The sequence below is a fragment of the Tauraco erythrolophus genome, chromosome 3 (genome assembly GCF_009769465.1).
Source record: "Tauraco erythrolophus isolate bTauEry1 chromosome 3, bTauEry1.pri, whole genome shotgun sequence".
NCBI lineage: Eukaryota > Metazoa > Chordata > Aves > Musophagiformes > Musophagidae > Tauraco > Tauraco erythrolophus.
The window spans coordinates 31388309-31401405 of NC_141467.1; the positions used below are offsets into that span (position 1 = coordinate 31388309).

The 13097-nt window shown below is 39.2% G+C and overlaps 1 protein-coding gene across 2 annotated transcripts in view; it reads right to left on the reverse strand.

The window, feature by feature from the left end:
- EPB41L4B (erythrocyte membrane protein band 4.1 like 4B) overlaps positions 1-13097 on the reverse strand; it is a 183343-nt gene that overhangs the window by 98538 nt on the left and 71708 nt on the right. For both annotated transcript variants that reach the window (XM_086609114.1, XM_086609115.1), the window contains exons 3-8: positions 12617-12659; positions 9783-9861; positions 6253-6297; positions 5408-5460; positions 1128-1248; positions 443-530 (exon numbers count right to left, since the gene is read on the reverse strand). In XM_086609114.1, coding sequence (XP_086465240.1) covers positions 443-530; positions 1128-1248; positions 5408-5460; positions 6253-6297; positions 9783-9861; positions 12617-12659 — 429 coding nt within the window. The remainder of the gene's footprint in view (positions 1-442; positions 531-1127; positions 1249-5407; positions 5461-6252; positions 6298-9782; positions 9862-12616; positions 12660-13097) is intronic.

Sequence of the window (13097 nt, forward strand, 5' to 3'; positions counted from 1 at the left end):
CCCTGAAGGACAGTGGCCTGTGGGTGACCCGTGCAGCCGCAGAGGAGCAGTAAGAAGCACAAGTCAACAGAGGAAAACGAGTGAGAAGCAGGAAGCAGCACAAAAACTGTTGTGCAGATGACTCCAACCTTGTGGGCTGCCTTGGGAGGGACTGAGTGTAACCCGCAGGGAAAATGAGGGGAATTGACACTAAGAAGAGGGTAGGAGAGGTGTTAGACTGACACTGAGCTGGGGAAGGGGGAAGAAAGGTGTTTCTGTGTTTGTTTTATTGTTGGGTTTTTTTTTTGGTCGGGATCCAAATCAGCAATTAAATGTTTATGTTCACTGGCAGTATCTTAAATTAATTGAAATTCCCTGAGTCGAGACTGTTTTGCCTGAGACAGCATCTCCATTCAATGTTCTGACCCCACATTCATAAAATTAAGAATAACATGGATCTTACCTTGACTACATGCATATCTACACCATACATTTCTAGCCATTTAGCTTTGTTCAAGTAGCACAATTCGGCCTGCGCTGGGCTCTTTCCCCTAAGAGCATAAAATATATTTTACGGTAGGAAATTTTTGTCCCTTTTAAAGTCATTCCCCTAACCCTTTTCTTTGAGCCCTCAATCTTAATGACAGTAAATGGTATTTCACACTTAGCTTATGTTTTTACCCTCTTCGCTCCAAATGAAAATAAGAGTGATGAAAATTGAAAAAGGTCTAAAATTGCCAATAAGGATGAAAGTTCAGGTAAAACAACATCCCCAAAATATAACACATTTTTTAACAAAAGACAGGAAAAACTATTTGCTACTACCCTGAACATGAAACTTTATGTGTGCATGCGCCAAAGACAGAGCAAGAGACTTGTTTCCAACTCAAACAGAAAAAAGATCCGACTGCTTAAACTGTTATGAAAGCGCCTAAAGAAAAACAAAGAAAAACTCACCCTGCCAATCTTTCTTAAATTACTGCTTGCCATTTCTAAGGCGAGGGAGGGCTCAAAGTCTGTCTAGAAAATTTCTCAATTGACAAACATAATCGACATTTTATGTCTGTTGCAGGGGTTCTTGTGACTGACTTTGGAAGAGAAGAAAACCTCCTTTTGCTAGAGACACCACTCCCACACAGGTATCCTACCTGCACTCTTTCCATTTCTGAAAAATGTCAAATTCCATTGCTTCGGTCTGGTTTGGTGCAAACCTGAATTCAGACACGAGTTCTGGTGTGTGCTCTGGGTGCTCACACTCTCCCAGCTCAGCTGCAATCAATCAGTTGAAAAGTTAAAATCACAAAGATCATGGGATGACCAGAAACATTTAATTCCATAATCTCCACAAAGACAATGATAGTTTACAAGTTTCTAAGTATGCTGTAGAAGAATATGCTTGTGCTCATGTTGTAAGTTGAAAACACAACCACAAACTCAAACCAGATTGTACAGCAAGTCAGACAAACACATTTGCAGGAGCAGTGTAAGGTTATGACACCGAATTCTGACATTTAAGAATGTCAGAACTAAACTAGCCTAACTAAAGCCACTGCTCGTGATTTTAAAGCATTTAAATGAAAAAAAAGTTTCTATTAAAAACAAGTCAATCCACTACTGTTTCAGAAGAGGTTACTTTGAAACTTCCTCTCATTGCAATGAGGTCATACTTTTCATTCCAAAGCACTCCTCCTTCTATTGCATGCTTTGTTACATTACTGTTCGTGTCAAAACATGAAGATAATACCCAGTCTCAAGAAATCAGTGATAAAGCTGTGGGGTTTCTTTTAACACCACAGTGGTGGTGTAATATTCAGATTAAGTAATTTTTAAGGAAAGAAATGCTGAAGCATTAACACAATGGAGGTGTCACTTTCTACTTATTTAGTTAGGGTCTGGTATCTTCTTTTCTAGGAGCAGAACATTTTCAAACTCTACCGAGCTCAGCAGGAGATGCAAGTATTGAGCATCTCAGTGACTTACTCCCTTAACTGTCTTGTGCCTGTGACATGTTTTGCTCCTGGAATCTCACTTGACACATGATGTGATTCCAAACCAGGCTTTTTTCAGTCAGTGTTTCGTGACTACTACTACTACTCTTAAAAAAAAAAAAAAAAAAAAAGGCATAGAGGGAAATGAAATCCCTTGAAGAAACAGTTTGATTGCTTCAGGGCAGTTTTACACATGACAGTTGCAAAAATTTAATTCACACTCAGCCTTCAAAAATACCTAGTAGGACACATTAGAAAATAGGAAGTTACATTCAAAATGCAACCTGTTGACTGATACACCTACTAGGTGGTTCTGAGCACTTGAGCTTTGCTCAAACATTTAGCATTCCTGAGGATATTAAACAGATTCAGTTCACTGATGTTCATTTCTAACTACTGTGTCACGCACATTTTGTCTCTTCAACGGTAATCTTCCATGGTGAGTTACAGTATTCTGATCTACACGTCTTTAACAGAGGCATCTCAGCTCTGCTTCTGTCTCATCTAAGTTCGAAGCCTATTGAACACAGATGTTGCTAAGAATTACTGGCAGTCCAGTCTCCAGTATATAAGAGGGAGCTACAACAAACGCACTAGCAAGGAGGACTTCAGGAAAAAAAACAGTAAGAAACTGGAGTTTGATGTGTTGACAACCATCTAGGAAAAACACAGGAGATTTCTCTACTAGTCAAGTGAGAGAGAAGGCGGGGAATGAAGGCTGACTGTGCTGTAAAGAGGACGTGTAAGCATGAGAAGAATCATGAGCGCATAGGACAAAAGATACACATAGAAGCTAAGGCAGAAGTATTAGGCACAAAAAAAATATCACCCTCGTTTCTCAATAGCTGCACTCACTATTTATTCACTTTCAGGCAAACAAACGACATCATCGTTTTGATCTCCAAGAAACAAGTCTTGAGAATAAAAGCCAGTAAGAGTCTCATCAGCTCCTCACACATGGTAGAGAGGCAGTGGACAAAGGGGAATCCGTGGGCTCTGTATGAGGATGTTCTCACTACTGCCTTCCACCAATGGCTCAGCAGCACTAACATTTTTCAACACAAGGGCACAGCAGAGGACCCATCTCTTCATTTGCGGTTTTATGACGAAGTATCATGCTTTGGCATGCCCCTCCTCCAGTTTTTTTTTCTGTTGGTGTTTTTTGCTGTGGTGTTTTTTTTTTTTTTTTTGAGGGGGGTAGGGTGGGGAAGGATGTTACATAAGGCATTTCTATACATTATCTGTGTTGTGTAATAAAGAACTGCATAAACTGGGGGACATTTTTAAAAGGAAATTTCCTAGAAAGTTTTTGGAAACTGCAAAATCGTGTTTATCTGTAAATATACTGTTGATTCTTTTACACAGAAGGAAAAAAAAAGAGTTTACACTATCCCATGAAGAAGTCTTATGATTAGAACTGAAAACTGGGGATGTGAGAAAAAGTTTTCCTTTTAAGTTTAATTAGTAGTTTCAAAAGTATATCTGGTTAAATACGAAAGCCACGCAAGACTAATGAGGTAGTTAAAACCTCACTCTAGCACTGACGATTCAAGTTTGATTACAACCTTTCAGTAGACAGTCCCCAAGTGAAGCACGGCATTATGTAACTGCTTCACAAGTTCACCTACACTACAGATCGATCTCATTTGCTACACAAGTTCCTTCATGGGACTGGCAACAAACCAACAATTTACGTTTGAATGATGAGTCACACAAAACACCAGCCTTGGAAACTGTTGTTTAGAATAAAAAGAATTACTGTAACAGAACAACTTCCTTGATAAAGAAAATGTATGAAGTTTAAAGATGTCCTGTAAAGAGAAAAGGCTTTTCAGAGGGTTAGTGCATCAATTTCTAAATAGCCTTTTATAACTTCTTCCTCCCTCTTAGCAAAGCAACACTAAGGAGCAAGATTGGATTTCACAGCGTACATGTAACCTACTGAGGAGGGAATCATCTGACATTTCTTTAAACTCTTCTGCTTCATTAAAAGCTTCTTATGTCAATAAAATGTAAGAAATGTAATAAAAATGCTAATTATAGCACATGTCAGCAGAGATAAATAAATTAGTTGCAATAATGAAATAATTTTAGAAAAACTATTGCTATAATGTCAAAACAGTGGAAAAGTGAAACTGCAAAAATAGCAGAAAACTATAAAAATGCCACCACAATTTAAATATGTTCCCACAAGACAGCATCAAGAAGCATTAAGTTTCAGTACCTAGTTGGGGACATTATAAACATGATGGATGGCTATTGTATTAAATTTAAATAATAATAACAGGTGTCAGTTACTACCTAAAATATTGAGGCATCAACCTATTATTCTTTGCTTGGTTCTCCTTGCTTAGACCAGGGGTGAGGGTACTGGTGTTTTTATCTTTGAAAATGGAAATCATGCATCACATAGGGGCTTCAGATTTTCTCTCTGTCAAACAGACAAACGGAGTTTGCCTGCAGCAGTTCTTTGCACATCCAACAGAGTAAGTGGAAAATGAGAAATAACTCAGTGCCGTAGGATTTACACCTGTTGGTGTTTGGAACTGAAATCCCAGTTCTGACTGTCAAGTCCATCTAGAATCACTGAGTTATCTCCATTCCTGTATTAACTAAGAGACTCTGCCTAAGTACTCCACGTGCCATCACCAACCATCAGTGGAACAAAAAGAGAATTTTTCGTTTTGATTCATTTTGTTTCTAATATGCCTCGAATGGTCCAGAACACTGCGCTTTCTTTTAGAAAAAAAAAAAAAGAACTTGATTTGAGCTTCATTCCCATCTGCAAAACAAATTGCCTGAAATTCAATGAATACTTGCATGAATGTGTTTGCAGCAACAAAAAAATTGAAACTTTTTCCTACAATAAACTAATGAAATCTAGTGTCCTGTTTTTTGGGGGTTTTTGTTTTGCTCCTGAGATAGTAATCTTAGTCCACAAGACTTAATCTCTCCTCTCCAGTGCCTGCCATCCCCTCTCTCCTGCCATGTAACCATCTCCTGTGTCATGCATCACAGAGGCTCGCTCTCCCAAGCACTGGCCAGGCAGCCCATGTTCAAAACTACACCCTCAGGGATCTGCCTGCCACAAAGCCTGTTGGTTCTTCAGGCTAAAGAGGTAACATTGTGCACACACTACAGCCTATTCCCTCAGCGAGGAACTATTTGGGGTCTTTCTTCCCCGGTCAGCCCCTGGTTTCCATGAAACCTTTCCCTATCCATGCCTTTGAGGCAGCTTTCCCTTGGCAAGCGTGCAGACGTTGGCTAATGTAGTTCACAAGTTCAGAAAGCAGGAAAGCGATCTCCCTAAAATTGTTCTCCTCAGGTAAAGAAACGCTGTTTAGATATGATCAATGAGAAATCATTAGTATTGAAGAGTGAAAAGAAACTAGTAGGTGAGTTAATACATTAAGACAAAACACTTTTGAAAGATTCCATACCTTGAAGACACAGAGCTGCTAGTTCAACAGCAGTTTCATATGGGCATTTCAGTCTTAAAAAGAAAAAAAGAAAGATATAAAATCATGTCTTTTTTCTCAGCAAGTTCCTCTTGCAACAAAGCTAAAAAGTAGTCTGATATATGAAATGGAACATTAACTTCCACAAGCTATTAATGATACGAAACGTCTACAATTAATTTTTACTTACATATGATTATTTCCTAATTTGGTACATTCTAATTAGCACTAAACACATGATACACTTCACCATAAAACAAGCTTGAACTAACAGAGACAACATTAAATTGACTAAGAAACCATTTTTGCTCCAACACTGTATTTTAGAACATGTGGTTTTGAGTTTTTTTGGGTTTGTAATTAAAAAAAATAGAGGAGGTGTGAATTTATTGGGTGAGACTATAAACACACAAAATACGTTTGCAGGATTGACCTGTACACAAAGTGTTGCACTTCTTCATCTTTTCCTCCTCTATTTTGCCTACCATACCATGAAAAATAGAGCAAGCTCATCTTAACATTTTCAAGTCACAAAAATCAGGACAGTCTTTGCTCTCTTTATACTTTTCCATCACCTGGTCAATCCATCAAAGATGTTTACCCATTCTATTTGTCAATAATATAGTCACGATGCACACAAAGTTATATATCTGTCTATTCTAAAGGGAAAAAAATGTACACAGCACTGTAAACCATGTTTATAATCTGTGCCCAAATACCATAAACAATTAAAATGATCACGCAGTTAAAGTAAAATTTTAAATTGCTAACTGATTAAATATTATAAATATTTTAAATTATAGCTGCAAGATCAAAGAGGTACTTACTTCCCTGAAAGAATATCTTGCCGGAGCTGTAATACAAACAGGTACCTGACAAATAAAAATTCATAAAGTCAAAAGAATATATAATGTCATCTTTCTAGCCCCAGGGGCTGGAAAAATATTTCATTTCATTGAGTAGTCACAACATTGTCATTAACTGGTGCTTAAAAAAAAGGGCCTTTGGCATCACTCTGATACAACCTACAACCTTCGAAGTCCCCACAGCTTTCACGGAAATCAAAAAGAACATTTTTCATTTACTGGCTGTGTTCAGGACACATCCAAAGCCTTGCTGTTTAGGGATGTGCTCTACCCTGAGCACACACCACAGCGACCTAAATGTTACTGACACTTCAAAGTTCTCCTGAGCCGGGTCTTGCCCAATTAAAGCAAGAATTGAACTATAGGATCTAGAGACAAAACACAGATAAAGGCATGAAGATTTAAGGGCTACCTTCTCAAACAGAAATACAGAACATGGAAAAAGTCCAAACTGGTCAAAAGGAAAAGCTCAGACTGAATTTTCACTTAAAATCACAAGAAAGTTCTGAATAAAAGAAACCTGAATTCCACAGAGCCCACACATCTATTTAGGAGGCCAAGTAGGAATCTACAGCTTTCAAACTGTAGCAGTAATCTTAAGGTCTTGCTGCTCCTCAGTTCTAGGCATGTTTCCTGCTTTACAGCCACTCGGAGTTGAGGTCTGAGGCACGCAGAAGTGCCCCAGACCGTGCAAGAGCTCTGTACAGGACAGGATGGCACAGGCACGTCCCACACTGCTCTGGACACTGCGGCATGAGGCTTGCAATGGTAAGTGACTCCAGAGAAGAAAGCATGAAGCACTGCTCAGAGCCAGCTCAGTAAACGTGAAAGTAAACCTCTGCTATCTTTGCAGAGGATGCTAGAAAGACAAAGTGTTCTTCATCACAGAGGAGGTGATGTGGACGTGGCGAAGGATGAATAGTGGGAATGGGACAGGAGAACAGAAACAAACAGGAAGATTAAGACGACTTCTCATGATACGCTAAGGCAGTTAGATTTGTCCACATTAGCTCTGTGTCACCCCTCTGATTCAAATACTTCGCTAATACCTGACCTGTCAATCAAACCTAGGTACTGGTTTGCATAGATTAACAGGAAATATACTTGTCTACCCTTCTTATTGTTTACCCCTGACGATTCACAATCCCATGAACTCTTCTAGATTTGCAAGAAAGATCTGGGCAGTGTTCGCATCAGTGTCAGCCTGCCTGTGCAGCGCGGCAGCTCTCCTCTGGTTGGCACAGTTTACGCTTGCTCCTTTTCTGCACACAGACTGACAAAGCATCGGCATCTCCATTGTTAATATTTCCCAAATTAGCAAACTACCGCAGAAAATTCTCCACGACACACACGTAGAGACATATTCCTCTGTTGTTTTCCTAACTAAACTAACTAATCAGGTCCCATAAATGTCACAGAAGATGTCTTCCAAAACATACTGGATTTCAACTGTTTTTAAATTGGAAAGACAGAGCGGGTGAAGGGTTTCCCCACTACTGTGCTTATTATGAGAATGGGATGTTTACAGCTTCACTAGAAAGTGGAGTCTACTAGAAAACAGGTCTCCACAAGGAATTCCAAACACCCCTCCAACCAGTCCAGTTCATGGTTACTGTTAATCATAATTTTTCTTCCTCCTCTTACTCCCAATCCATTTCGACTTGGAATAATTCTAGAGTACGTAGTTGCTAGTCTTCACCTTTTACACAACATGATACATGGAAAATACGATCCAGCCAGCATAAAGATTCTTAAAAAAAACAGCAACATTCAAAATTACTTTCCACACCAAAAAAGAAAAATGCAACTTTCTGTTCACTGTAGAATCAATTTCCATCTCATTTTCGTTTTCCTTCCATAGTTTCACAGTGGTCTTCTGTCAAGCTTAGAATTAAAAAAAAAATGTTCTTAACACTGAAAATTTAGCTGAAGTGTTTTTCTAATTAAAATAGTCTTCTGAAATGCCACCTTTCAGCAATAATTAGATCACAAAGCATCAGAGTTTAATACTTTCAGAGGAAATGTCTTACTCGATCACAGCAATGATCACATAGCTCAGAAACACACATCTCACAGTGACTAGGATCATATGCTTCAGAGGATGAAGCAAGAAATCTTGTGGTAGACAGTAATGGAATAATTTGACCACAGGGGAAATGTAATACTTGTCAGACATGCACCCTGATGTATGAAGACTTACATCAATTTTCAGAAAATATATATTATTCCTACTAATTTAATTGCATTTTCTCACTAGAGATGCCCCAAAATCATCCAAAATTTTTGGATTCTCTGAGATCTTATACTCAATTACGTAAGTGGCAGGGTGTTCTATAGGTTAATTATACACTGTATAGGAATATGCTCTTTTACTGAATTAACACTGCTGCACCAAATTCATAATGGATATTCAAGCCTCCATGTCAATCTCATAAGGTAGTGACAATTAGCTCTTTAATCTTGTCTCAAGTAGTAAAAAAAAAAATACATGGTCAACACAGCAGGAAGCAAACATACGACTGCAGGCATAAGTTTAATGTGAACATCACATGCACATGAACTACAACACTCAACAATCCTTAAACACCTTAGGCTGACTGGAAGTACACTGATTATTACCAAGCAGATTAGAAGACACAGAAAGTGCCTTATGGTGAGAAACAGAACAACAACAACAAAAAAGATAAAATAACATCAGGACAGATGATTACTATACAAAGAAGACACAAAGTTGGCAGATACAAAAGGTAAGTAAATTCTTTTCCTCAGCTGCTCCTTTCCTGATTTTCAGAACATTCACTAGATCACACCAGGGTGCTTCGAATCCAGCAAGGTGTAGTCCACACAGCCCAGAAAACGGATTGAAACCAGATTGAAATGGCCAGATTGAAACAAAAGACCTCAAGGTATTCTAAGGTGACTTTATACAATGCATTCTTTACACCTTTTACACCACAGAGAACGCGTGGGTAAGTGGAAGAGATTTAATAAACCAGCTGTTAACCAAGAACTCAAGCTGTCTATTCCCACAATTCTGTGGCTTTTGTACCATTATTAAATCACTTCCCAAGTGTCAGAGCAAGGGGGACAAAGCAGAGTGCTGGCATTTTAGCAGGACATGATAGAAAATCCTCTCAGAGGTATGGCAGGTGTCGCTGGGGTAAAGAGCAGCTGCCTCCCAGCTGCAGCTCTCCCCACCCAACGCTGCCTCCCTTTGCTAACTTTAAAGCACGAGAACACAGCCTCTCCCACAGACTAAAACACTTGGAGAGGTCCATGAATGTTTTTCAGCAGCAAATAACAAGCACGACGTTTATCTGAAAGTAAGAAAACACCTAAGTTGTCAGACACAATGACCACTCTCGTGAAAAAGCTAGTATGAAAGCTCATTGTATGAAAGCTCAAATCACCTGCTTACAGTACCCCCACGTACCTTAGATGTCTTATTTACCCCTCTGCCAGTCACCCAGTTAATCATGCTTAGTTCCTACCTTGTAAACTCCTCATGAAGGTTGTTCGGTTCCGACGAATAGTACTTAATTCGAAAATGCAAGGTGTATGGAGGTCCAACTGTATATGTAGAGATTTTAAAAGGGGAAAAAGAAAGTTCACGCTAGTTGCAGTTCTGCTAAGGTAGAACAACAGCCACCACTCCACGGCCCAAGAAACCCAAAATGAAGTATGTTTTTCAAGTCTTCAAAGAAGCAAATATTTCATGTTTTTAAATTTAAAAATGCAATAATAATAATAATAATAATAAAAAAGATTATTACCATACTTTATGACACTCTAATGATTAGATTAATCAAGCAGCAGTCCATTTGGCAAACACATTTCTGTTCAGAGAAGTGTGCCTTGCAGCAAGCTCTGAATGACAGCAAGTTCATGGTACGCTGGGGCAGGATGAGATGGAAGGGAAAGGGAGGGAGAGGGTGATGCTTCCTGTTACCAGGCCCAAACACAACTCCAAAAAAATCCCCACCCCAAAGATCAGCTTTCGATTGACAGACGTGAATGAGAAAAGGTAAGATAACTACAGTGAAAAGTGCTGGAGAGGACTCTGGAAGGCACCCATCAACACAGAAAGCTAACAAATTCCACAAAGTGGAGTAGCAAGAATTGTTGTTTTCTAATGCCAGAAGGTGAATGCTAGGTCTGACTTCCTATGTAAAACAGATAATAAAACGTTACCCAGCTACCATGAAATTGTGACCAATGCATCCTTATCTGCCTAAGCCTCATCTTTCAGACCAATAGCCTGCTGGTATATTAAGTGCTGGAAAAATGACTGTTTTTCACACCTTTCTAAGGTCTTCTGTAACACCACACGAACACAGTATGTACGTGCCTATTAATGACTGTGGTGGTTTAACCCCAATGGAACTAAGCGCCAGGCAGCCACTTGCTTACTTCCCCCTGCCCTCAACAGGATGGGAAGGAGAATCAGGAAAAAAACTCATAGATTAAGGTAAAAACAGTTTAACAAGAAAGGAAAAAAACAACCAACCAAACAAAAAATCCCCAAATAATGATAATAAAACAATATACAAAATAAGCAATGCACAACACAATTGCTTACCACCTACTGACCAATGCTTAGCCTGTTCCTGAGCAGCAATCATGCCACCCGCCCCAGTCAGTATATAAAGCCCCCCCGTTTATATACTGAGCATGATGTTACATGGTATGGAATATCCCTTTTGTTAGTTTGGGTCAGTTAATCTGACTATGCTCCCTCTCATCTTCTTGTGCACCTGCTAGAGCATGGGAAGCTGAAAGTCCTTGACAGCTTAGCAAAAACTAAAAATGTCAATGTAGTATCAATATTGTTCTCATACTAAATCCGAAAACATAGCACTATACCAGCTACTAAGAAGAAAATTAGATCTATCCCAGCCAAAACCAAGACAATGATCCATTCTACTAAATGACGTGCAGCTAAAACTGTAATAATTAGAGCTTTGACGTTGTCTCCAATGATAGCTCCTAGAAGACAGGTTATAGTACCCTAGGCTGACAGTTAGGCACCACTGGTAAGGTCTGCATCAGCCAGATAATGCCTCTTACCTACCCACTGCTGGGGGGGAAAAAAAGAGCAGTGAGCAACATCCATCCTGAAAGAGGAACTCCTCTCAAAGCACCTGCCGAATGCAAGGTAAAGAAAAGTATCCTGTTGTGAGACAGATCTTCACTCATCAAATTGCTTCCCTTTCGGCATTCCTCTGGGCAAGGCTTGGCAAATTTCTTTTTAAAACAGGCCCTTCACAGATTAAACACAGACAAAACTGTTCAACTGAACTGGTTGAAAGTGTTACAGAATCATTGATTTTCCCCATTTTAAGACAGATCAAGAAAAGGACAAAGCTATCACAGAAAGCAAACCTGCAAATCACTTAGTCACTTAGGGTAAAGCAGTCTGTGATGTGACGAAACGGTGAGAGAAAGCCAACCACCAAAATCTTACCCATAGCAGCTATTTTTACCACCTATTCTAGCAGACTGACACCCACACACTGCAGGCTGAAAGCAAACTATCCTAAAGGCCTTCAAAGAACTCCTCCATCGTTTCCAAAAATCACCTAGATACTTGGACGCTTATTAGAAAGAAAGGCAAAGCACCTCAGAAGCAATCAAGACCCATCTCTGTGAGGTCCTGCAAGGGAGTCAACAATTTCCTTGCAAAATGCAGTATTATCAGTTGGCCTGTGGCTGTTGCCAACTGCAGTATATTAAGAAAATGCGTTAGGGCTGATGCTGTACTGTACACAAGCCTGCAACCAGATTATTAGAGATCCAGAAGCAACTTGCCTGCCCTGGCCAATTTGGACAAACAACTCACTTGGCTAAACCCAACCCCTTCATCCAAAACTCCCTTTGATGAAACAGCAGGTACTTCTGCTAGTTTTACTTATAATATACCTTATAAATGTAAGAGGTTAACTGTCATACAACGAAATATTTTCCATTTACTCCTTGCAAAAAGCTTAGGAAATCTGTTCTGGATCAGAAGCAGTGACAGAAACTGCAGTCTGTGTCCAGGCAACCTGATTTCACAGATGAAATTGAAATTACCTGGCAACCTACTCTGCCTCAGATAAACAGCACATGTTTAACAAGGGCTACCAAAGGCTGGTTTACTGCTTATAAGTACTTTTGCATTTAGATATGACATAGTCAGCCAATTCAACATTAAATTAAACCTATTTCCTAAGAAAAATTTATTCCATTAAAGGCCATATTCAAACATTCACAATCACGTTCAAAGACTCTAAATTCAAATCCTTAAAGAAGTAACAAAATAAACAGGCAGAGATGCGGTACTTACTTTTTATTTGCTTCTTAATGAATTTTGAATGGTCCAACCAGTGCTAAAAAAAGAAAATCCACGTTTAAAAGCAGTTCCATTTCAAGATTTTGTTGACAAAACAAACTAATTACAGTAAAATTTAACACATAAAAATCTCTTAAAAGGAAATATTGCTGTATTTAGTTGCTAAACTTCTATACATTTGCAAAAATGTTTATTTGCACATTTACCAACTTACCTTCTTTCATGGGGAAAAGCTTGACTTATAAATGCCTCAGTGCTGCCAGGGAAGTTTCACTCTTCCAGAGAGGAAACCTCAAAATCCGAAGGCACAAAGCAGCGGTATGTAAGGAAAATACCCTTTCATCCCCAGATTTAACCGTTGCCCAAGTACCCCTGAGGACAGCAGGCCAAACTCTTGGCTTTCCTTCTCTTTTCAACTCCTCTGTTTGATGGAGGAGATGATTTCCAGATCCTGTACTGTCCTGCCTTCCACTGC